The 26,684-nt window shown below is 44.8% G+C and overlaps 1 protein-coding gene across 2 annotated transcripts in view; it reads right to left on the minus strand.

The window, feature by feature from the left end:
* PTPRE (protein tyrosine phosphatase receptor type E) overlaps window positions 1–26,684 on the minus strand; it is a 91,117-nt gene that overhangs the window by 13,212 nt on the left and 51,221 nt on the right. For both annotated transcript variants that reach the window (XM_054276816.1, XM_054276817.1), the window contains exons 2-10: window positions 17,505–17,614; window positions 10,458–10,560; window positions 10,168–10,241; window positions 8,609–8,745; window positions 3,830–3,920; window positions 3,533–3,609; window positions 3,385–3,421; window positions 2,442–2,539; window positions 830–949 (exon numbers count right to left, since the gene is read on the minus strand). In XM_054276816.1, coding sequence (XP_054132791.1) covers window positions 830–949; window positions 2,442–2,539; window positions 3,385–3,421; window positions 3,533–3,609; window positions 3,830–3,920; window positions 8,609–8,745; window positions 10,168–10,241; window positions 10,458–10,560; window positions 17,505–17,607 — 840 coding nt within the window. In that variant the 5' untranslated portion in view covers window positions 17,608–17,614. The remainder of the gene's footprint in view (window positions 1–829; window positions 950–2,441; window positions 2,540–3,384; window positions 3,422–3,532; window positions 3,610–3,829; window positions 3,921–8,608; window positions 8,746–10,167; window positions 10,242–10,457; window positions 10,561–17,504; window positions 17,615–26,684) is intronic.

A 26,684-nucleotide genomic window follows, 5' to 3' on the forward strand; every position in this document is an offset into this window, starting at 1 on the left:
TTACATTTATTTATGTATTATACATATATGTATTATTATGTATATAATACAATATGTATTATTATACATAAATAATACATGTGTTATTTATGTATAATACACATACATTTATTTATGTATAATACATTTATTTATGTATAATATTCTATATTTTGCAAAAGTTAAAATGATAATATAGTTAAAACTATAATAAAATCATATAAAATAATTTAAAGTAATAGTTAAAACTATAATATATTTATTACACTGATCATAAATGAAAATGTAATTAATAAATGATGTTGTGAGAATCCAAGTTTCACAGAGGCCTTATCATAACTATTATATTAAAAGCAGTTAAAAGTGATTATAAATATATTACAATCCTTGTGAATAACAATTGGTAAAGTTAATTTACAACAGCAAAACCAACAACCACACAGTTATTTAGCCTAAATCGCTATGTGGGTGTTTTAAAAGTAGCTAGAAGCGATTATAAATATATTAAAATCCTTGTGATTAATAGATGGTAGAAGTTAATTTACAATAGCAAAATCCAACAACCACACAGTTATTTAGCCTAGATCACAATGTGGTTGTTTTAAAGTTAGAAGTGACTATAAATATATTAAAATCCTTGTGATTTACAACTGGTTAAAGTGAATTTACAATAGCAAAAGCCAACAACGACACAGTTATTTAGCCTAAATCACTACGTGTTTGCTGGCTGAAATCAGCCCAATTTCTGAAATTCAGATTTCCCACAGAGCCTCTATTCCTTGCCAGGAGCATTTGGGGTTTTCTCCATCCCCCAGGAGTGCTGGCAGCCCAGCAGCAGCCGGGGCCTCACCGAGTGCACGCAGAACTTGCGCACGGTGTAATCCACCAGCACCATGGAGTCCTCCACGGACACACGGACACTGCCGTACGTCCAGCAGCCCTGGTCCGGCCAGTACTGGAAACACTTCTCCTGCACAAAAACATGGAATTTCAGGGACAAACACGGGGAACTTAGTACAAAACCCAGGGAATTTCAGAGCCAAGCATGGGGAATTTCAGAGCCAAACCCAGGGAATTTCAGAACCAAACACATGGAATTTTAGAGCCTAACACAGGGACTCTTAGAAGCAAACATAGGGAATTTTACAACCAAACTCTGGGAATTTCACAACCAAGCCCTAGGAATTTCAGAGCAAAGAATGGGGAATTTCAGAACAAAACCCAGGGAATTTCAGAACCAAGCGCAGGGAATCTTAGAACCAAACCCAGGGAATTTCAGAGCCAAACTCAGGGAATTTCACAGCCAAACACTGGGAATTTCAGAGCCAAGCACAAGGAATTTTAGAACCAAAACCAATCAATTTCAGAACCAGGCAAAGGGAACTTTAGAACCAAACCCAGAGAATTTCACAACCAAACCCAGGGAATTTCAGAGCCAAACACACGGAATTTCAGAGCCAAACCCAGGGAATTTCAGAACCAAACCCAGGGAATTTCAGAATCAAACCCAGGGAATTTCAGAACCAAACCCAGAGAATTTCAGAACCAAACCCAGGGAATTTTAGAGCAAAGCACAGGGAATTTTAGAGCCAAACCCAGGGAATTTCATCACCCTGCCTTTGCTTTCACTGCCATGCTCTCCTGGCTGGATCCAGGGAAGGTGAGCACAGCTGAGAGTGTGCAGAGCTCCTTATGTGGCACAACTTCAGCACCCTGCTACTGCTTCTCAAATCGATGCCGAGAAGGTGAGAACAGCTCTGAATTGTTTTTTAACCAGCTCAGCCCCCACAGCTTTTGTTTCAGTTTGGCAGCCTTGTTGTAGAGTGTCCAACTGTGAGGTTTTCACACTGATTTGGAGCCTTAGCTGCAGACACTGAGAAATTCAAAGCAGTTCTGCTTTGGAGCCATCAGGAATATCCAGATTTAGCAGTTCTGGCTGCTCCCACTGGGAATTGGCCCTCATGGCCTGGCTTTGCTGTTTGAGCTTCATCAAGCAGCAGTGAAAGTGCAGGAAAATCAAATCCAGGAGGAAAACAAGGAATGCCCATCCTCAGGGGAGGAAGGAACAGCAGCACCCTCACAACACAGAAGCTTTCATTTCTCTTTGTTTAGTTGACAAACTGTGCATTTTGAAACCAAATACTCAGGAAAATGAGCAGTTTTTAATCCTCATTCCTAATCAATCCCATCCACAAGCACAGCCTTACGCTGCGATAAAACCACAGGAGTTTTCCTTTGGCCCTGGGCTATGCAGGGCACAATTGGCCATCAGAATTTTCTCCTGAGATCACCTGACATAAATGGGTATTTTAGAAATGAAAACTGCATTTTGGAGCAGAAACTCAGCTGTGCTGACAGGGGCCAGGGCAGGAAGTGGTGAGAAATGCACCTGGTCAGAGCCTGAGCAGCCAGGACTGCTCTTGGAGCACAGGGACATCCAGGGCAGGGTGAATGCTCCTTACCTCTTTTCTTTCTTTCAGGTTGGTCAACATGACAATAATGGCTGATTTCTGCTCCCAGATCATCCTCCAGAAGTCATTGACTGTTTCCTGCTTGGGTCCTGCAGACAGAACAGGGAAATGCTCAGGAGAGGACGGGGCAGATCCCACAGCAGTCCCACACCCTGGACATCCACCCACAGCTGTGTCTGCTACACCTGCACAGCTTTGGAATCTACCAAATGTCTGTATTTATGTACTAAATAGCCACCCCTCTTGTTTTCTTTTACATCATCATGCACCCAAATCTACATTTTTAGAAGGAATCTCCTCTCTTGAAATACCACTCATAGAATCACAGAATGGTCTGAGTTGGAAAGGACTTTAAAGATCATTTAATCATTTACTTTCCATTCCCTGCCATGGCAGAGACACCTCCCACTGTCCCAGCTGCTCCAGCCCCAGTGTCCAGCCTGGCCTTGGGCACTGCCAGGGACCCAGGGGCAGCCACAGCTGCTCTGGGAATTCCATCCCAGCTCTCCCCATCTTCACAGGGAACAATTCCTTCCCAATATCCCATCTAAATCCACCCCTTGTGAGTTTAAAGCCATTCCCTGTGTCCTGTCCCTCCATCCCTTGTCCCCAGTCCCTCTCCAGCTCTCCTGGAGCCCCTTCAGGCCCTGGAAGAGTCTCTAACACATTAAATCTTAGATGTTATTTAATCTTTTCACTACTTTAGCTACTATTGCCAGCAGAGAGGGTCAGGAGGAGAAATGAGCCCCTGCCAGAGCAGAACCTACAGAAGTGCCTGGAGGCAGCTGGTCACCTCACACTCACCTCAAATTCATCTCCCAACCCAGCCTCCCCCTGACCACCACCTGCAGCTCAAAACAACCTCTCCACCACATCTATCATTAAATGTGCTCAGCCCTGAGCTACAGAGGAGGGAGAAATGAGAAGGAGTTACCTTGTGCTGCTATAAATTTATTCTTTTCTTTGTAGCCCTGTGGAAATAAATGCCATAGCAGTTAAAAGGTGAAAGGCCAAGGTGTAAAGCAGAGAATTCCTTCTTTAATGGCCAAACTTTGGCCAGCTGTGGGCAGCCCTCAACTCACATCTATGTATGAAGCATTGATGTAGTCTGAAGGTGGGACTCCATCAATTTGGGTCAAAATCACTCTGGAATGATCATCTGAAAGAAAAGAAGGATATTGGCAAGTTATTAAATCTGAAATATGGTATTTCCTGGTAAGCAGGAGGGCTGGAAAAGCACAGAGTTCCCAAACCACATGAGCAGCATTTCTGACCAGTGCAATTGTTGTTATTTGAGTGTTTTCAGCACAGGAGCAGCACCAGCAGCTGCTCAGTGCCAAAATGAATTGTCTGGTTTAAAAGGAAAGCGGATGGCTTACATGGCAGGATGTTGGGATATCTGTTCTTCTCCCTGTTTTCCTCCTTATTTGCCATTTCAAACGTTCCCTGCACATATCCAGACGTTAATGACTGAAAAAAAAAAAAAGATCTAGAGTCAATGTGTTAGAAAACAAATAATTTTGACTGCACACAGCCAAGGGAAAATTTGCAACCAACAAAACTAAATATATTTCAACTTTTTCCCCCCCAGTAACTTCAATTCCTCTCTATCCTGGCAGGTTTGAGTCCAGACAAGGAGTTCAGCAGCTGGGGAGAGAGCAGGAATGTCTTCCCTCCGAGATCACAGTTATTTAGCAAATTGTTCAACTCTGAGCTGCTGCCTGGAGCTGCCATCTGCCACGGTGACTCAGAGGCACTGATGGCAGCACAGGGGCTGGGCTGAGCCCCTCATCCACTGCTGAGGGCAGCACAAACCCAACATCCTGCTCAGCTCTGCACGTGGTGAAAAGGAGGAAGGGAAAATAAAATATATAACAAATTAATATAAATTTATTATATCAATTTTTATATTTAGTAAAAATTAATATACAAAATATATATATTTGTATATATACAAATATATAAATATTTGTATATTTATATTTATAATAAATAACACAATATAAATATACAAAAAAATATTTTTTATATTATAAATAATGAGAATAATTTTATCATTATATTATTATTTTTATTAGAATATATTATAATATTTACAATAAAATATCATATTAATATTATATACTATATAATATATCTTATTATATAATACATATGTTATTATACTATAATATATAACATAATACATTACAATAATGTAATATAATATAATATAATATTATCTAATATAATCTAATATAATATTATCTAATATAATATTATCTAATATGATATTATCTAATATATACACAATACTATATTATATTATTACATATTATATTAAATTGTATTATATTATTACATATTATTATTTAATAATATTATTACACATTATTATTTAGTAATATTATTATACTATTTATTACTAATAAAACAATTTTTAAATTATTGGGTTAAAATAATTTTAACTCATGAAAAATAAAGGGTTTTAATGCAGTGCAAGTTGAGTTCTGAGTGCAGGTAAATTTAGTCTGGCTTAAAAATAACCCAACAGCCATGGAGGGCAATAAACCAAAGGAAAAAACAGAGAGGAGGGTGAAGATGAAAACAAGGAGGTGCCCAATGTGAGCTCCTCCCCAGCTGAGATGCTGCCACTGCAAATGGACCAAAGCAGAACCGAATTTGAGAAGTTTTTAAGTGGATTTTAGGAAGTTCCTTAAGCTGAGCTCCAAAAGCCCCAGGGGAGCAGGGGGGAGCCCAGTGAGGTAAAATCCCAGCAGTGTGGGCAGGCAGCAGCACCTTGTGCCCCCTGTGCCACCCCTGCCAGGCTGAGTCACACTGGGCAAGGACAAACGTGGGCAGGGCTGGGGCACAGCAGGGCTGGAATCCCCCAGAACTGCACAGGGGGACACGGGGGGACACTGGGGACAAAGGGGGACACTGGCAGCCCTGACCCCCAGCACACAGGGAACACCACCCTGCACTCCTGGGCTTGGTTTGTGGGGCTGTGAGTGGAAAAGAGAGGAGGCTGAAAGAGGGCGGAGGAAGAAAGCTGCTGGCAGACTGCTCAATTCCTCACGTGAATGAAGCCCGTGGCTTTTTATCAGCCCATTTTGATGATTGAAGTACATTTATGAAACACAAAACCAAAAAAGAAATAGGGGAAGGTGTCCCTGCCCATGGCAAGGGGTTGGAACTGGATGAACTTTGAGCTCCTTCCAACCCACACCGTTCTGTGACCCTATGAAATAATTATCTTTTCAACCACAATCTCTTCAAACCTCAAGTCAGGCACCCAATTTTCAATTCACAGCCAGAGAAGTTCTGGATGTTCCTGACAGCAGCTTTCCTCCTCAGCCCTCTTTCACCCTCCTCTCTTTTCCATGCACAGCTCCCTGTGCCACAACAGCCCCAGCAAACCAAGCCCACTGTGGTGGTGCTCACAGGGGTCCCAGGATGAGGGAAGAGACGAGGATCTGACTCCATGTTTCACAAGGCTGATTTATTATTTTATGATTTATATTCTACTAAAACTATACTAAAAGAATAGAAGAAAGGATTTCCTCAGAAGGCTGGCTAAGAATAGAAAAAGAAGGAATGAATAGCAAAGGTTTGTGTCTTGGACAGAGAGTCCGAGCCAGCTGGACTGTGATTGGCCATTGATTAGAAACAACCACACCAGACCAATCCCAGATGCACCTGTTGCATTCCACAGCAGCAGATAACCATTGTTTGCATTTTGTTCCTGAGGCCTCCCAGCTTCCCAGGAGGAAAAATCCTCAGGAAAGGATTTTCCATAAAACATGTCTGTGACAAGCCTACAAGTGCAGGGTTTCCTGTGTGCTGGGGGGGGTCAGAGCTGAAATGAAAAATCTATAAAAAGGATTAATTAAAAGGAATTAATCTTGGCCAGATCTCTGCTGCTGAGCCCTGCAGGGCCCAGGCAGCTCCTGGTGCCCAGGGTGGGTGCTGAGCCCAGAGCAGAGCCCAGCTCCTGCTGCACCCACAGGGAGGATGTGAATGAATGATTCACCCTGCTGCTCCTCAGCACATCCTTCCTCCCAAATCCACCCTCCCTGCGCCCCAAATCACGAGGAGCTGACTGGTCCTGCCTCATCCGTGCCACCCCACCCTGGCCTGTCCCCACCCCAGGCGGTGACCCCAAAATCCCACTGGAGCTCTGAGAGGCTCAGCCCAGCCAGGATCAGCACATTTCCTCCTTTTTTAGCACTGGAGGAGTCACAGGGGTGTCTTAATCAAGCCAGAATTCAAATTTCAAAAGAAAGCTCTTAGGGGAAGCTTTTCAGTAATTAATCTGAAAATCAAGGTGATAATCCCAAACTTCCAAGGATGATCAACAGAGGTTGGGGCTTTGCAGAAAGGAACCAATTTTAATTTTTTTTTTTTTTCCTTTTTTTTTTCCTGTGAAAAAAGAACACACACTTCCAGTGCCCAATGTTCACAAAGGAATCACAAAAAAGAAGGAGCTGTTCTGCGGAGTGTCCAAGGGGTGCAATGGAGCTCTTAAGGGTCATGCAGGCTTTAAGGACAAAATCAAAGCTGCTGGAGAACACCATTAGCACATAAATCCAAAGTCAGGAACTGTCCTTAAAACTCTTTTCTCCCTGCTGGGTGTCTTCATCTTTTAGTGTCTGGTTTCTTTTTACCAAAAAAATCACTCAGGACCAAACTCCTCAGGTTGGTGCACGTGCCTGGCTCCCAGAACTCACCATTTTCAGCCCAAATTTGTCCCTAATTCCCACTGGAGCTCCCGTATCTGCACTCCCAGGGATGCCTGGCCCCTGACATGTGGGGTGTGGAGTGGGCAGAGATCCCTGGAGCATCCCCAGGGCAGGGCTGAGGCACAGAACCAGAGAATCAGGGAATGGTTTGGGTTGGGAGGATCTTCTAAATCCCATCCAGTGCCATGGCAGGGACACCTTCCCCTGTCCCAGGCTGCTCCAAACCCCAATGTCCAACCTGGCCTGGGACACTTCCAGCCCTCCCAGGCTGGAGCCAACAGCTCATCCAGAAACACAGGAAAAAACCACATTGAGCATCAACCCCACCACTGCTCATTTTTGGGGATCAGACCCCAGGTTTTTGGGTGTGGACAGAATCCCACACACTCACAGCATGGGGCAGAACATTACCAAAGCAAAGAGGGGTTGAAAAATGCAAACAGATGGTTTGTTTCACTCTGAACCTCAGAGCAAATTCATCAGCAGAGTCAAAATTTACCAGCGCACACCGTGTCAGGCTGGTCCTCACTTTCATTTTCAGCTTTAGAATTTCCACAATGCTCCCTGTCTGATAAGGCAAAAGTCTGTGGTTTAAATTTATCATCAGCCAAACTGCAGCTCTAAATATGCTCCCAATTAAGAAGGTAACTCAACAGCCTGCCTAATCAACACGTGCCTTGGCTCTCACAAATCCATGCCTGACATTTCAACTCCTGCTCTGGAGGGAAGTGAAGAGAACTCATAAAAAAGCTGGAAAAAGCCCCAGACTCAGACTCCTGGTGTTGTGTTTCTCCACAGGAATCCTGCAGGAGCTCAGCACAGGCTCCAGGTGCAGCTCATCCCTACAACCACAAAATCCTGCCCAAGGCCACGCTCAACAGGAAAACCTGAGAGCTGAGACAATTCACAAACTCTGTGCTGCAAAGAGGGGAGTGCTGGGATGGCAACCAAGGGCAAAAAGTCAAATTATCAGGAAAAAAGAAGTCAAATCTCACCAAGACAAAGTCAAATTATCAGGAAAAAAGTCAAATTATCAGGAAAAAAGAAGTCAAATCTCACCAGGGCAATATTAAGGCCGAACTGTGCCTTCTCTAAATACCTCCCATGGAGGTGAAACACCCAGATCCCCCCCAAACCCCTCCAGCACCATGATGAAAATCAATGCTGAACAGGTTTATATTCAATGTTCCTCTCCTCCAGCTTCAGGCAAACACTCAAGACTTCCTTAAAATGCTAGCAAGAGGCAAACAGTTCATATAATACCAATTCAGCATCACAAATCAGTAAAAATTCCAGGTTTTACCCAGATGAAAGGTCCCCACACACAACAGAACCTGTAGGAACAGCACCAATCATGCACCAATCACAGAATTATTAATGCCTGCAGATATTTTGGGTTTTTCCCCCATTTTCAGCCATCCATGTGCATAAACTTACATTAAACTCCTCCCTGAAGAGCTTCCCCTCGTCGGCCGAGCGTATCCGGATCTCCTCCTCCAGGTTTTCCACAGGGATGGGGAAATACTTCTTGGGGCCCGAGGGAGACCTGCTGAGCAGCATCACCCGCTGCTGTTCTGTCAGCACAAGGGCAGCACGTGTTAAAGGCACGGCCACAGCACAGATCCCACTGCAAATTCATCCTGGTGCTCCAGATGCCAAAGCAAACTGCTGCCATGACACCCTGAGGTGCTAAAGGGGATTTAGAGGAAATTAAAACACCAAATCATAGGCCAAGTGGCTGCTTTGAGAGCATGATGGTATTAAGAGGAACCAGTGCTGGTGAAATGAATGATTGCTCTGTTTACACTGGATTTAAAAGTGACCAAGTTTTATTCAGAAAAGGAGAAGCTTCTTTCTGCTGACAGGGCAAGGACAGCTTTTGGCACCTGTCACCAAAGAGGTGCTGCCCGATTATTTCATTTTGAGGGGAAATAATGCTAATAATAATGATAACAAATAATTTATCTTTAACTTGGCAGCCAACAGAGACTATGCCCCAAGAGGAGCTGCTGCCCCGTGCACAGGAACACCCCAGCAGGAAGCTGATGGGTATTTTTAGGTTTTTGGCTTTTCCTCTGACTGTCACCCTCTTCAGCCCACTCATCCTTTCACACATGGTCAAGTGGGGCTTATACAAACCGCAGATTGATTATTTTATCTTTAATTTGATCATTTTTCTCTGGGTTGTGATTAGAACAACTTGTCCAGCCCAGGTTTGAGCTGGGACCCACAGAGGAGCCAGCCTGGAGTTCCCCATGGGCAGAAACAAACCCAGCACAACTCAGACCAGGGGGAAACACTTGGAACTCCTCAGAGAATTTTATTTCAGTGTCTCTGGCTTCACATTTGGAACTCCACAGAGAGTTTTATTTCAACACCTCTGGCTTCAAACTGCTCCCTGCCTCATGTTCAGAAAGCACCCGGTGTTTTAAGGGTGTTAGTGTTAAGGACTTTTCCCCCATTTTAAGAAGAAATCCTGCAATTCCTTCTTCAGATATAAGGATCACAGTGTTAAGGACTTATTGCCCCATTTTAAGAAGAAATCCTGCAATTCCTTCTCTAAATACCAAGATCACAGTGGCACAAATGTGGATCTCAGCTGGCACCCTGGTAAAACATCTCCAAAGAGCCCAGGGAGGTTTTATACAGGAACATTTGCTGCATCACAAAGTGAAACCTATTTCAAAGCAGCAACTGAAAGTTAAGATTTTCCATAGACTGCTTGAGGATGATTTCTAAATATGGATCTCCAGTCCAAGGCCAACTTGGAGGGGACAGCCAAGGGCTGGAAGATGTCCCTGCACATGGCACCAGGGTTGGAACTGGCTGACTTTAAGGTCCCTTCCAACCCAAACTATTTGTAATTGTGTTTTTTCAGACTACTTGCTCTTTAACAACAACCCTGTCACTGATATCAGAAACAAAAGCAAACACTGAGTAATTCTGAATTGAAGACAGAAATAGAAGTGAGAGTCTGAAAGCAAATCTGCCCATACCTTGTTCTTCCAAGATCCCATTTGGCATCTTCTTGTCCCCGGAGTTGACCACAGCTTTCCTGTGTCTCCTGAACCTGCAACAACAGAGGCACCACATCAACCCACAGCTCTGGCAAGGGCAAAGCAGCAGCATTTCCCCCCAGGCCCCTTTTACAGACAGGGTAATCCTGGAGAGGCTCTTTCTGTTCATGCTGGCAGGGAGAGCAGGGCAGGCTCGAGGCTCTGCCTCGCTTCTGCTTCCGTGGGAGGGCCCACAGAGAGGATGGGCTGAGCCACAGGAAAACACCCACCTGAAAAAATACCCCACCAGCACCACGAAAATGATCACCACCAGCACCAGGATCAGCAGGGAAGTCAGCAGCTCCTTGTGCAAGGTGTTCTCCTCAGTGGAGTCTGGGGATGGAACAAGAAATGTGGAATATGAGACGTGGATTGCCTCATCTGGCACAAAAACTGTGCTTAAGGCACCAAAAATTCTGCCCAAATATCTGCCTCTGCTTACTAAAAGCTTCACAATTACTTGACACAGGCAAAGCTAAAATTAAAAGCTTATTTTTTAAAATTTTTTAATTTTTTTATCCCTTGTCAAAAGCACAACCAAACCACTGCTGCTGAGAAATTCCAAGATATTTTCCAATTATAGAAATAAGGAAATGTGGAATATGAGATGTGGATTGCCTCATCTGGCACAAAAATGTGCTTAAAGCACCAAAAATTCTGCCCAAATATCTGTCTCTGCTTACTAAAAGCTTCACAATTACTTGACAGAGGCGAGGCTAAAATTAAAAGGTTTTTTTTTTTAATTTTTTCATTTTTTTCTTCCTTGTCATAAGCACAACCAAACCACTGCTGCTGAGAAATTCCAATATAGTTTTCAATTATAGAAATTAAGAAATGTGGAATATGAGATGTGGATTGCCTTATCTGGCACAAAAACTGTGCTTAAGGCACCAAAAATTCTGCCCAAATATCTGTCTCTGCTTACTAAAAGCTTCACAATTACTTGACAGAGGCGAGGCTAAAATTAAAAGGTTTTTTTTTTTAATTTTTTCATTTTTTTCTTCCTTGTCATAAGCACAACCAAACCACTGCTGCTGAGAAATTCCAATATAGTTTTCAATTATAGAAATTAAGAAATGTGGAATATGAGATGTGGATTGCCTTATCTGGCACAAAAACTGTGCTTAAAGCACCAAAAATTCTGCCCAAATATCTGCTTCTGCTTACTAAAAGCTTCACAATTACTTGACACAGGCAAAGCTAAAATTAAAAGCTTATTTTTTAAAATTTTTTAATTTTTTTATCCCTTGTCAAAAGCACAACCAAACCACTGCTGCTGAGAAATTCCAAGATAGCTTTCAATTATAGAAATTAAAAAATGTGGAATATGAGACGTGGATTGCCTCATCTGGCACAAAAAATGTGCTTAAGGCACCAAAAATTCTGCCCAAATATCTGCCTCTGCTTACTAAAAGCATCACGATTACTTGACACAGGCAAAGCTAAAATTAAAAGTTTATTTTTTAAAATTTTTTTATCCCTTGTCAAAAGCACAACCAAACCACTGCTGCTGAGAAAATCCAAGATATTTTTCAATTTTCCTCTAATCCGAGAAAGTTGAACAGCTATAATGTACCAAGCTGAATCTGAAGCCCATTACAAGGTTTGCTACAGTGCCCTAATGCACATCAACTGCTTCTCTACCACCTCACATAGAGATACAGAAAATGTCACCTTTCACAGGGACTTTATTCACTGAAATTCTAAAAGATTTTATTCACTGAAATTCTGTATAAATATAAGAACAAGCAGGCATAATGACATTTTTCTCAGAATGGAGATTAAAGAACATCTTTGTTATATCTGCTACAAGCTCTGAGTCTCACCCTTCTGCTCACAGTGTTTTGTGGAAGTGTCTCTTTACCTTTCACTTTCATTATGCTTCTGTAACCTTTTCCTTCTACTGAATAATTCAATACAGAACAGATTAAAATCATTAAAAACCCAACATGTTTTATCTAAGGAAGCCAAGATCCCAGTCTGAACCTTCAGCAAGCAAAACACAACCCTACAACCGCTCTTCCAAAATTAAGGCAATTTCTGCTGCTGCTGCTGGTATTTGATATTTTTTTCTCTTTTAAATTACATTTACACATTTTAAGGAGTTTTTTTACCTTTCCTACAGTGGTATTTGAGAGCTGACTGACAGAAGGGTTGGATGGGGATATTGGGAGGGAATTCCTGGCTGGGATGGAATTCCCAGAGCAGTTGGGGCTGCCCCTGGATCCCTGGCAGTGCCCAAGGCCAGGTTGAACAGGATTTGGAGCACCTGGGACAGTGGAAGGTGTCCCTGCCATTATTATTTTTTAAGTTCCTTTCCATCCCAAACAATTCTGGGATACAAAAAAAAAAAAAAAAAAAAAAAAATATTTAGGAATAAGCAACACCTGCAATAATCCAGAAAGGATTCCTGTGGATCAAACAAATACCCAGAATTGATGGCTACAAAACCACCTGAGTGTTGGGAGCAGCTGGAAACTCTCAGGGTGTGAGGGCATGGGGAAAATTCCTGGAGAGGCACAGGTGAGCTCGGGACACACAGGGAAAAAGGGCCCATAAATCAACATCATAACCCAGAGACAGGGAAGGCAATAAAAGGCATGAGGGATGACTTTTAGGTGGTGTGTAAAGATAAAAGTGACAGGCATGACAGAACTGCAGTCAGGAGCTTGGCAGGGGTTCAGGAAATCACTCCTGGAAGGAGTGGCTGGGTGAGGATGAACAAGCACCCAACACCTTCTGTGGGGTGTTCTGCAGCTCTGCCTGGGAGCCAAGGCTGCCAAGGAAACAAACACAAAAAGAAAAAAATAAATCCCTGGTTTTGTCCCTCACAGACAAAATGCAGCCACTTGCATGGGGTTAGAAATGTCACCCTGAGGATGCCAGAATGCTCCAGGGTTTGGGGGATTGTGTTGGTTCTCTTTAGCTCTGTGACAATGAGAGGGGAAGCAACAAGTTTGCACAACGAGGGAGTTAAAATTTCCCTCAGACAATTACACGATAAAAAAAAAAAAAAATCACCCCTCTCTTCCTTTCACAGAGCTGCTGCACCATTTTTGGGGTGTCTGTGGAGAAGTGATTCCCAGGCAAGCACTGAAAGCTCAATCCCAGCCAGGAAAAGGGAAGCTGAACCAGCACCAGCAGTAAATGTGAGTTTGACATCTCAGAGCTGAATCCCTTGGGCAAAGCCAGCCCAGCCCCCCTGGCACTGCAGCCACACACTCTGAGCCTGACCTGGAGGGACCTTTAAAGGTCACCCCGTCCACCCCCTGACCTGAAAGCACCTATTTCTGAAGTTCTGCTTTGCAAACTGATTCTTGGAATTGAGTGTCTGCAGAGAATCCCTCTGGCATTTAACTACCAAGCAAAATGAGCCAGGTTCCTTCTCCTTAGCTCAGTTTCCTGACGCTGCCTCATTTTCTGCATGAAATCACCACCATGAGCCTCACAGGGAAGTTCCACCTCTGGGTGCTACAGAGCCACACAATGATTTGGGCTGGAAGGGACCTTAAAAATCACCCAGTGCCACCCCTGCCATGGCAGGGACACCTCCCACTGTCCCAGATGCTCCAAACCCCAATGTCCAGCCTGGCCTTGGGCACTGCCAGGGATCCAGGGGCAGCCACAGCAAATCTGGGAATTCCATCCCATCCAGGAATTCCCAGTTCCCAATCTCCCATCCATCCCTGCCCTCTGGCACTGGGAGCCATTCCCTGTGTCCTGTCCCTCCATCCTTGTCCCCAGTCCCTCTGCAGCTCTCCTGGAGCCCCTTCAGGCCCTGCAAGGCCACACTGAGGTCACCCCAAAGCTTCTCCTCTCCAGGTGAGCAATCCCAGCTCTCCCAGCCTTTCCTCCATCTGAACATTTGGGTTCATTCCCATTCATTGTTTCCCACTGAACATTTGGCTCCATCCCCACAGCTCCAGCTCCTCCCCAGGGCTGGACACGGTGTCCTGGCTGGGACCTCTCCAGAAAGGAGAGACACAAAATCTCATTTTCACATTGCCGCTGACTGGTTGAGAGTTGAAACCAGCACTAAACAGGAGCCCCAAAGCTGCCCCATTCTCCTGCCTTTTAACCAGCAGCTCCTCTGATAAATTCATCCCCTCTGAAGGCTCAGACATCAGTGATGGGAAGGGATTGTGAGGAGTCAAAGGCACCAGGAGCCCTCATGGAGTAAATAGCAGTGGAATGTAAACATTTGGAAAGGTATTTAAAGGTTTACAACTGCAGCTCCAGGCTGCTTGCACATTTCAACAACTCCACAAGCAAAAATACAAGAGGAAGTAAAGCAATCCAGACTATGATTAATCCTGGGGAACTTACAAATATTTGACAAATATTTGAATTACCAGGAGTTACGGGATGGTCACGGACAATATCATGAATAAACAGTCTGTAACAAGGATCTGGGAGCATTAAGAGATCTCTACTGGAAATATACATTTATTTATGCAAATCCTAATAAATATTAGCTTGGAAGTCACAACTAAATGCTCCCTTCCAACCCAAACCTTTCTGTGGTTTGCTGGTTTATATTTATTTAATGCAGCTGAATACCTGGAGTAAAGATCAGGGCAAATTTCCAGTAAATGGCAGTGCAGTAAGGCCCAGAATATTCTCATTTTCTGGAGGGGAAATTTCAAGGTAGCAATTTCATGGCTGCAATTTCAGGGTGTTCTTGTAGGAGGTAAAATGGCAGCAGTGCTAAAAATCGACCCATCCAGACAAGGTAACCATGTTTTAAATGAGAATAAAGCTGACATTGTAATTCAGCAAATCTTTGAAAAAATCACGGCAGCTCAAATAATGGCATGAAATCATTTATACCTATTCCTTTCAGAATCAAAAGGATCTTTTGGGATCACACATCAAATTAGCATGCAAAAGGAAAGCTGATTTTTTTTAGGCTCTTTTAGTTCTTTCCATAGTCTGTTAAATGGAGTTTTCTTTATGCTTCAATCAAAAATCTTTATTTTTGTATTTTAAAATGCTGTATTAATTCAATGGCTATCAAATTTATTAGATAATCCAATTATCTTGGTTCTCTTTCTGCAGCAATGTAATTTTCAGGGTGCACCTAACTTGCCTGACAGACAAAATTCTTCCTCACTGCAGAGCCAGCAAGGCTTTGATATTTAGGAAAAACACTGTAGTCACACCAATCATTTCTGAATCATATCACTGAAATTAAGATTTAATTAAAATAGGGATGATCAGATTACTCTTATCCACATTATCAGACCTAAATCCAACACAATTTGGAATTAAGCTCTGAAGATGAACAACTCTGATGGCAAAACTCCCTTTATTATTAAGATTCTGGGAAGTGATAAAAACAACAAGTGACTTCCCCTTCTCAATTCCCATATTCTGACATATTCAGCCCAATATTAGTAACTTGTTTTTCTACAGCTCCAGGTGCCAGACAAGAAGCAGGCACCAAAAACTACTTGACAATACTTCAAACTGATTCATTAGCAAATTCACACTCGGCTAAAGCCTCTTTTCTATGAATAATTTGGGTTTTTTGGGAGCACTCAGCACAGCCACACTCAGATTTCAGTGCTGGTGGATGGGGAGCCCCTGGTCCCCCAACCTCCCTTTCCCAGCTGAGCTCTGGAGTGCCCCAGTCAGAGTCTGGAGAAGGCAAATGCTCACACCTGGATTAGCAGCAAATCCCAGACTGGTTTGGGATGGGAACACCCTCAAAATTATCCAGCGCCACCCCAGCCATGCAGGGACACCTCCCACTGTCCCAGGTGCTCCAGCCCCAGTGTCCAGCCTGGCCTTGGGCACTGCCAGGGATCCAGGGGCAGCCACAGCTGCTCTGCCCACCCTCATTTTCTTCCCAATATCTAAATCTCCCCTATTTCCATTGAAGTTACTACAACCAAGAACCAAAACAATCCAAGGGGCCATGAGCCCAGCCTGGCATTTGATTCCTCTCCTTCCCCAGGGGTGTAAAGTTCACAGACAGATTAAAAGCAAATAAAGCAACAAATCAGCCTTCTATGAAACACTGGGTGTCAACAGCAGTGACCTGAACACTCATCAAAACGTGGTCACATTGCTCATAGGGGACATCAGCAGCTTCACTCCCTGCTTTGGGCTGGAAGGGGCCTCAGAGATTGTCCCAGCCCACCCCTGCCATGGCAGGGACACCTTGCACCATCCCAGGGTGATCCGAGCCCCAGTGTCCAACCTGGCCTTGGGCATTTCCTCAAAGCCCCCAAATTCCCTGAATAAGCCCCTCCCCAGGACTGGCAGTGTCAGGACATGGTTCTGGGAGGAAGAAAAAGGTTCTGGGAGGAGGAAGAAATTCTGCAAACGGAAATGAGGATGAACCTGAGGTGCTGTGGTGGCCCAGAGTGATGCCTCAGGTTTAACTTTTCAATGTTTCCCATTCTGTGCTGCTTTAGTGTGTGGGGCTGGGTTCACATCAGGGGATGGTGAGCTCTGTGCACAGAGCAGGGAGACAAAACAATTCCTGCTCCAGCTGGGCACCAAGGACAAATGACCCAAATCTCAGCCCAGGAGCACAAACCCCGTGGGCTGGAGAGAGAAAAACAAGCAGGGTGGGACTGCCTGGGCTGAAGCTGGGATGGGACAATGAACTGCAAGGTGCAAATGGAGCAGAGCTGATCCCAGGGACAGACCCCGTGCCCCTCGTGCATTTTGGGGCCATTTTGGTTCATCTTGGGTGCAGCCCTGGCTGGGCTCTGGTGCTGCCCAAGGTGGATCCATGGAGGAGATGCTTTGAATCAATCCCTGCTTTATTCTGGAACTCTGTCCAGCCTCTGTTCTAGTGTTCCAGCTCAGCCTTCTCCAGGGATCATGAGGAGATCACTCTCAGCTCCTGGAACAAGAACTCTCCTGTTTCTCACCTGGCAGGACCCTCCACAGGACACCTCACACCCTCCTTGAGTCTTTACATGAAAACACAGAACATGTCCCAAAGCTCTTCATGGCGTTTCAATCTATTCATCCTCTTGTCTAATGAAAATTTATTTCCTGTTATCTGTGCCCAGATCCCCTCAGATCCCCTGGCAGCTCCCGGGCCCTGCAGCTCCCCCATCTCTGCCGTGCTTTCCCCTCCCACAGCAAACAGAAAGTGAAACCCCAACACCACCCACGTGCCAACCAAGCCCAGAGGACACCTGGCACCGTCAGAACTGTGTCAGTGGGGCCAAAGCCCTGCAGACACATCCAGGACCGAGCCCCCAGGGACACCCCCTTGGGTTCGTGCCCATCCTGCCCCCCAGGTCACTCCTTACTGGTGGCTGTGGTTGTTTTGGGCAGTTCTGTTCCATTGGGTGGCAGAGCTCGTGCAAAAATGAAACTAACACAGAGCAGCAGGAGCGAGCAGGAATGTTCCATCCTGGACCTGCAAGGAAGCAAAGCAGAGATAAATTGATATAAAATTCAGGTCAAATTGATATCATGGGGTTTCTTTTCCCTCGTGGCAGAAGGAAGCTAAAAGTAAAAGCAATACTTGCTTGAAATTTAAATTTATTTAAACCCTGTTTTATACTCTCCATCACCTTAGCACTGAATGTTCAGTTTTGATGCAAAAAGAAGAAAATACAACTTGTGGATGCCAAATATTCAGCAACAGAATGGCAACCCTCAGCCATGGTTCACACCAGAGATCAGGGCAAAAATGCTCCCTCCATAAAACAAAGCCATCTGAGGACACTGAGGAAACAATCCTGGGAGTATTCCCAGAGATAAGAGGAAAATTCATAACAAAGAGGAAAAGTTTTTCACCACAAGCAGCCCAGTAACAGCAGAAAGCTCTGAATCCCTTTGACACATAATTTTAGGGTTTCCTGATCCCACTCAACTCCCTTAGCCACAGGTGAGGGGCTCCATGGATGAATTCCTTGGGGGAATGTTTGCCACAGCTGATTCTGCTTTCTGAACACACGATTTCAGCATTGGTGAGACCAGAAAATAATCTCCAGTGTGAAGAAAATTGGAGGAAAAGTATGATGAGAACGTGCTGTTTCTTAATTCAAGGAAATTCACAGATGGAGACAAATAAACAGGTCCAATCCCTCTAAACAGAGGTGGAAAATAAATGTTGTTAATTATTTGTTGTGATTTATCCAATCCCTAAAGAACAGATTAATTAGGAGAGGCTCCCATCCCAGCCCTGCTTGATTTAGAAACAATTTCACACAACCTTTGCTTTGTGGCAGGATTTATCCAGATGGTGGCTCTGCAGCCACTGCTAAAATCCTGTCCCTGGAAATGCTGCTCCGCAGAGCTCCTTGTTTCAGGGTAATACACTGAATTTAACAGTGCAATTTCCACGGGGTATTACACAGTCCTGCCTCACAGCACACTAAAAAACCCAGGAATTTGGCAGTCATTAGAATAACCATTAGAAAATCCTGCCTTTCCATGTAAAGTGGGATAATCCACCAGAAATAATCCCTGGATAAACTCAAATATAGAGAAATCTCCCGTGACAACAACTTTCACACCACCTTTGTGCCACTCTCACAGCTGTTACTCAGAAGTGAAATATTCCCAGTCATTCCCAGCCTCTCCAAAGCCTGGTCCTACACCCAGGAGTAAACTCAAACTCAGCACACAGCTGCTACTCCTTGGACACACAGTTGGGAAGCTCAATGGGGCTTTTTTTCTCTAATACAATGAGTGAAAAAAGAATAATAAAAATATGTTAAAATATAAATAACAATATTAAAAATATTATTTATTATAAAATAAAAAAAATATTTTAAGATACTATTAGCAACAAACTTTTATTTTCTTAATTTTTTCCCCCAGTCCAGCTTGCTACTACTTTACTCCTTCAATTCCTTCTACTACTACTATTTCTAATTTAAGCACCCTAAATGTCTTACAATCTTAATCCCATTCTTGGGGTTTTACAATCCCATTCTTTCCCAATCCCATTCCTGGGATTAGACAGTTCATTGTGTTTAACACCTCACTGCAAACTGTGCCTGCATCATTGTGAGCATTATATAAATGTCCCAAATTAACTATTTATAATTATATTATATTTATAATTAGAAACCTTGGGACACACGGCAGCACTGAATGGAACTGAAGGGAAGGGGAAGGAAGGAGGATTTGGAAATGTGGAATAAAGGCAGAATAAAAGTGGAATTAACAGGGAAGAGGTGCTGAATGCTGGGATGCTTCCCACCCTCAGCAAAGGCTGCTGAAATCCACTGGAATTTTGGGTACTCCAACCTGGCAGGGGCTGATTTTCCAAGGCAGTGCTGAGTTCACTTTCTCATCCTTAAAATACATCCAGCTCCTTAAAAAAACCAAAAAATCCACAGAATAATTGAAGTTGCTGGAAGGTTTCCAGGAGAGCAGAAAGCGAAAGGAACATCAGTGCTTCTGTCCAAATCCCTGTCAGGAGGGTTTTCCAGATGCCCATTCCCTGCCAGACCCCTGAATCTGTTCTCTGGGATGTGATAAAAAAACATAAAATTCCCTGGGATGCGATAAAGGGTGGCTGGAACACGCTGTGGTGTCCCTCAATTTATCAGAAATAAACACAGCCACGAAGATTATGCAAATCCTGAGATTTTGGGTTTGGCCAAAGCCCTTTGCATTTCCAGCTCCTGAAGAGAGGAGGAGGAAAACTCCAAGGGAATCCAGGAGCTGCAGCTGAGGTGGGTGCAAAGGACTGGGCTCAGCAGGGCCAAGCAGGAAATCATGGAATTAAGGCTGGAAAAGACCTTTAAGATCATCAAATCCAACCATTCCCAGCACTGCCAAGGCCACCACTGTCCTATGTCCCACATCCACGTGGATTTTAAATCCCTCCAGGGATGGGGACTCCAAAATGCCCTGGGCAGCTGTGCCAGGCCTGGACAAACCTTTCCATGAGGAAATTTTCCCTAATTTCCAATCTAAACCTCCCCTGGCACAGCTTGAGGCTGTTTCCCCTCATCCCACAAAAACACAGTGAATCTTACTATATTTATATTTATATTTTATATTTATGTTTTTATATTTACATTTAATATTTATATTTATATTTATATGGCCTTCACGTACATGCCTGCAACATTGCCATTTTTTGAACAACAAAAAATAGCAAAAACTCACTGCTGCAGGCACAGCAGCATTTCCCACGTTTTCCTCACTCACAAAAGCACAAAGTTCATGATACAGCCTGGTAAAACAAGAAGGAAAAAATAGTAACAACTCTCCTGAGAGAACAGGCAGGGAGAAGAGCAGGGCTGAGCAGGGAAGGACAACCACGTGCTACAAAAGGAGCCTCTTGTTGGTAAAAGTGGAAAGGAAAAGATCCAGGGAGAGACGAACTGTTATCATTACACAGCTCTGCTGTAGGGCAGCTCCTGAAAAAGAAATAGGAACTGCCTTTAAAACAAAAAAAAAAAGTGAATGTATCGACTCATATCCTGCTACACTCAGTCTTTATTCCCTGGATATGCACAGGTTGGTCTCTGCTCCCAGGGAAAGAGCAGAGGATTGGCCTCAAACCGTGCCAGGGAGGCTCAGGGTGGACATCAGGAGGAATTCTGTCACAGAAAGGGTGGCCAGGCATTGTCAGGGAGGTTTGGAGCGCCCATTCCTGGGGGTGTCCCAGGAATTCCTGGAGGTGGCACTCAAAGCTCTGGGTGGGGACAAGGTGGGGATGGGCACAGCTTGAACTGGATGATCCTGGAGATCTTTTCCATCTGAAATGACTCCATGATTCTATTCTGAATGGCTCAGGCACCTCAGGTTTAACCCCATGGACTGATTTTTTTCTGTACTTTATTACTACTCTGGGACATCTTCCTATAGGAATGTGCTGCCTGTTGATGGAGTGACAAAACCATTCTTTGTCCCTTTAAAAAGGAAAGAAGCTCAGAAGTTTCTCTCTTCAGCTGGATAACAAAACACCTCACAGGCCTAGGGGACTTCACCTCTCTACCATCCCAGGGCTCCAAGCCCCATCCAGCCTGGCCTTGGGCACTGCCAGGGATGGGGCAGCACAGATTCCCTGTCCAAGGAGCCAGAGCAGCTGGAATGGGATCAGCTCAGGGATCAGAACAGCCTGGGACACCCCTGGCCAGCTCCTCCTGCAGCCCAGCTCCCCAAAACGTGAATAAATGACATTCTTTCCAGGGATTAATGGATTACCACACATGGCTAATTTCTATTTTGGCCGCAGAACTGAATCCTCATCTGACCTGACAGCTCAAGAGTAAAACCTGGGCTTGGAGAAGAAAATAGGCCAACAAAACCTCCGTGTGTCACGTGGCCCTGCCACAGATCTGAGTCCTGCTCCTTTTCCCAAGGATGCACCAGCTGCCTCAGAGCAGGTTAAACTGGTACCCATCCCTGGCATCCTCCTAAAGCAGGGAAAAATATAAATAAATCAGAGACACACCCCAGGTAACACAGAGGAGAGTGGAGACACTGGTGGAATTTGTGTTTTCCTGCCCCAGCCTCTCAGTGCTACAAAAGTCACATTTGCAAGGATAAGCACCATCAATTGAGAAAACAGAATTAAAAATGAGAGACACAAAAGCCTCGTCACTGCAGGCTGACAAAGCCACAGGCCACACCAAGAGCAAGTGCCAACCTCAAAAATTTGGTAGTTTAATTTAAAATACCAACAGAACACCAAAAGGGGAATGAGGAGACAACAGTCACCCTCTCTCTTTGCTCTTCCTGCTCTCCAACCACAAACCCCAACGCCCTGCTGGTCCCTGTAAGGATTCCCAGAGCACCTGTGGCTGTTCCTGGATCCCTGGCAGTGCCCAAGGCCAGGCTGGATGGAGCCTGGAGCACCCTGGGGCAGTGGAAGTTGTCCCTGCCATGGCATGGAATGGGTTGGGCTCTAAGGTCCCTTCCATTCAGTGATTCCATGATAAGAATCCCAAGCCCCAGTGCCTGGGGGTTCCCTTACCTGGAGCAGGTGAGCTGGCACGGCGGCTCCCTCTTGGCTGGAATCCCAGGCTCCAGGAGCTGCTCCCACTTCCAGCTGGGCTGATTGCAGCTGCTCTCTTTTCCCTGGAGCCCTGGCTTCAGAGGAGTCAGGGACTGTGCCTGCTGACCCATCCCAGGCAGTGCCAGGTTACAGTTTAACTGGAATTGCTCTCCCATGACCTCATTTGTGCTTGGGGCGTTATTGCCCCATTATGTCATCAGGGCAAGCAATCCACAATGCATGCAGCATTCCCAAAACTTCCCTTCAATGACGTGTTGACAAAACACCTGGGAAGAGAAGAGCTCCTCCCTTTCCTGGGGGAAATCAGGAACTCCCATCAAGATGGAACCATGAATGGTTTTAGAGCATGACTAAAAATACAATTTGGTTAAATATTCTCTGTCTTTTAGGAACTCGAGGCAGTGAAACTAAACATATTTTGAGTGTTGCAGGTGATAAAATTTATTAGGTAAATGGCTTTCAAGCTATTTATCAGTTGTTCTTTCTTACATAGAGTTGTTCTTTCTCTGGGCATAAACTGGAATCACAGAATGGTTTGGGTTGGAAGGGACCTCAAAGCCCATCCCACCCCACCCATCCATGGGCAGGGACACCTTCCACCATCCCAGGGTGCTCCAAGCCCCATCCAGCTGGAGTTAAACCCTTCATTCCTTGTGTTTGCAAGGAAAATGAACAAACAGCTCTGGGAGGTGCCAGGTCCCACAGACCCCTCTGAGCACAGCCAGCCCCTCCATCCCCATCCCCACCTTGGGCACCAAAGCCAGTGGAGCAGCAGGACCTTGGATTCCTGCCCTCATCCACCAGGGACATCCCACCCTACATGGCCCAGCAGCTGGGACCAGCTTTTCAGAATTCCAGAATTTCCAATTCCAGCTTTTCAGAACCAGAATTTTTCAAAATTCCTCCTCTTGGGGTAACCATTGCATAACCATCTGTTACTTGGAGTTAGACATTGAGCCCCAAATCCAATTTCCAGAGGTTTGATCAAGTCCCATGTTTTGACACTTTAACATTCAGGAGCTTTAAAAAACCCAAACAAATTGAGTTTTCATTTTCTTATTTTTGAATCCTTGTAATTCTTCCTCAAGCCTCAAAATATCCTAAAATCCAGAGGAGAAAAAAAGGAATGCAGTTTGTGGAGATGTTTGTGCATGTGTTCCATGTAAGAAACTCAAGAAGGGACCTCTCCACTTGGGAAACATTCCTCAAAATCCAGCCACTGAAAAATCAGAAAACCTTCCATTATGAACATTAAATTTCACCATAAATCCCATAATTTTTAATGGAACTGTTTACAGCACACTCAGTGTTGCTGTAAACATATTTGCAATGTTGCAAATAAAAACCAGGCAAGCTTTGTTTCCAACCCCTTCAGAAACAACAAGGGAATTTGGGGACAAATGTATAATTTTATAAAGATCTATAATTTACTATAACTGCCCACAAAATTCTATCGGACTGTAAAAATTCCTCATGTATTCTACACAAATAGCCTCGGTAAAGATCATTTCAAAGAGATGGCAATAATTAGATTAAAAAAATTACAAATCAGAATAATCATTTACACGAAAGAAACCGAGCAAGGCAAGGCACCCAATTAACTGAGTAAAATCAATTTCCATTTGGAATAATCAAGCTTGATAGACTGTCTTGCCTATTTAGTCACTTTGTGTCTAATTCAGGTGGACAAATTATTATATTTGCTTTGATTTCCATGGAAGAGGAGGTCAGCAGATGTGGCAAATCCGTTATTTGTTCCAAAAAATGATATTTAAAGAGAAATACCCAAATGCACACGAAAATTACCGTTTTTGTAACACCAATTCTTAAATTCGACCCAGCTCAGCTATTTCTGTGTGTCTCTCCCAGCACCCCGAGTGTCCAAACTCAGCCCATGATGGGGAACACGAGTTCCAATCCATTTCAATTAGCAAGGCTGGGATCTCCCGGGAACATAAATCACGGCTTGTCAGCAGCAGATTAAGCAGTGCATTAACAGGGCTGCTGCAGCCAGGATTAACTGACACTGCTGGTGACATGCCACCCTTGCAAAGTGACTTTGCCACTTGAAAAGCGGCGGGGGAATTTTTCAGTCAATGGGATTTCTACAGATGCACTCAGGAGTGGATGGGCTGGGCCAGGGCAATGGGCTGGAGCTTCAAAGGTCTCCTCCAACCCCAATTACTCCATGGTCACCAGGAGGCAGCAGCACTGAGAGTGACAGGGATCCCTTTGCTTTTATTTCCTTTGCTCTCCAGGATTACTCAGAGCAGCTGTGTTGATATTCTGTGACATAAACTGAATTAAAACCAGGAGCATAATGAACTCTGCAGCCTTAATTTGGGAAAAAAATATACATTGCTTGCTCATGTGTTGCACATCTGGCTTATCTGCAACCCCACAGATCTGGAAATGAAGGGGGGAAAAAAAAAGAAGAGAGATTTCTTTTCCATGCTTGAGTGGTTCTGAATGAAGCAATGCAAGGGCTGTCGTATCTAAAACTACCCAGGTCAGCTTGGAATAGGCAGCTGTCAGATCAAAAAACTCCATCACCAGGTTACAGAACCATGGAAGTTTTCAGGTTGGAAAAGGTCTCTGAGACAGAGTCCAGCAATTCCCAGCACTGCCAAGGCCACCACTGCCAACTGTCCCCAAGTGGGGGATTGGATCCACATGGATTTTAAATCCCTCCATGGATGGGGACTCCAAACTGCCCTGGGCAGCTGTGCCAGGCCTGGACAAACCTTTCCATGAAGGAATTTCCCCAAAATCCACCCTGAGCCTGCCTGGCCCAGCCTGAGGCCGTTCCCTCTGCTCCTGTCCCTGTTCCCCCCGGCTGTGCCCTCCTGGCAGGAGCTGTGCAGAGCCACAAGGGCCCCTGAGCCTCCTTTGCTCCAGGTGAGCCCTGCCCAGCTCCTCAGGGATTCTGCAGCCCCTGCCCAGCTCCTCAGGGATTCTGCAGCCCCTGCCCAGCTCCTCAGGGATTCTCCAGGCCCTGCCCAGCTCCTCAGGGATTCTGCAGCCCCTGCCCAGCTCCTCAGGGATTCTGCAGCCCCTGCCCAGCTCCTCAGGGATTCTCCAGGCCCTGCCCAGCTCCTCAGGGATTCTGCAGCCCCTGCCCAGCTCCTCAGGGATTCTCCAGCCCTGCCCAGCTCCTCAGGGATTCTGCAGCCCCTGCCCAGCTCCTCAGGGATTCTGCAGCCCTGCCCAGCTCCTCAGGGATTCTGCAGCCCCTGCCCAGCTCCATGCCCTTCCCTGCATGTGCTCAATGTCCTTCTTGTCACGAGGGGCCCAAACTGCCCCCCAGAATTCCAGGCTGGCCTCCCCAGTGTCCAGCACAGAGTGACCACATTAGGAAAAGTGCACACAAAAAAATGGAAGGAATTACTTCAGAAAGAGAGAGAGATGAGAAACGTTCTCAAATTCAAAGCTGTTTTCATGATGCAATAAAAGAGGTCAGGATGACTAATGCATTCTCTCACAGACGTACATTTACCCTCCAACACTTTATGAAGAATTCTTTAGCCAGTTTTTTGCACTTTCCTGACCAGATTTTGCAGGAAATATCCTGCAAAACTCAGCAGGTGCATTTCTGAAGTGGTCATACATTCATCACGATTCCAAAGTCAACACAGTGAGGACATTATTTCACTATTTCCTACCTGATATATAGAAAAGTATTCCCAAAAATCTCAACAAATTTCCCCTAGTTCCTTCTGTTATAAAAAAACCCAAACAACCCCAAACACAAAAAAGTAGGCTAAAGTCCCCTTACCATCTATTTTTCAAAGGTTAATTTGTGTTGTGTCATGAAGTGAGGCTATAATCATTAAAGGAGATAAAATAACTCCTACCTAAAGTGAAGTTGTGCAGTCCCATGATTTCAGTGTAATTAATTAAATGAGTCATGTTTTATTTAGGTGCTTACACAAGTGCAAGGGGATTAATTCTAAATAAAACCAACAGAGCTGTAAAATGCTCATTTGGAAAAGGTCCTTGACAAGTCCCCAAGGCCAGTCCCTCACCACAGGCTGGACCTGTCCCATTCCTGGCGATCTGGTCTGAACTGCCCATCCAAATCTCCAAATTTGGAGTCTCCCAATCTCCAATTCTCAGCAAATCTCCGGTTCTCCAGCATCCCTGGCACAGGCTGCCCTCTGCCCCCTCACACATCATCTCCTGCCCCTCACAGCCTCCCAAAGGCAGGGATGGCTGCAGCCTCTTCCCACATCAGAGCTGCAGAGCCACCCCAGCTGCAAAGCACCCAACTCCATCTGAAAGCCACTTTGTCCTTCCCTTGTCCCAGCCCAGGTCCCATCCCTGCAGCCACATCATCACACAGCTCTGGCTGCCCATTCCCTGCTCCCTCCAGGAGCTTTTCCAACCCCTTTGCTGCTGAGCAGAGCAAATCCAGCACTTTTCCATGTGCTCTTTCACCTACCCTCAGCGTTCACAGCAGCAGGTGTCACAGACATCTTTTATGAAAAATCCTTTCGTT

The sequence above is a fragment of the Melozone crissalis genome, unplaced genomic scaffold (genome assembly GCF_028551555.1).
Source record: "Melozone crissalis strain CALT ecotype California unplaced genomic scaffold, PUWL_Pcris_2 ptg000019l_1, whole genome shotgun sequence".
Classification (NCBI taxonomy): domain Eukaryota; kingdom Metazoa; phylum Chordata; class Aves; order Passeriformes; family Passerellidae; genus Melozone; species Melozone crissalis.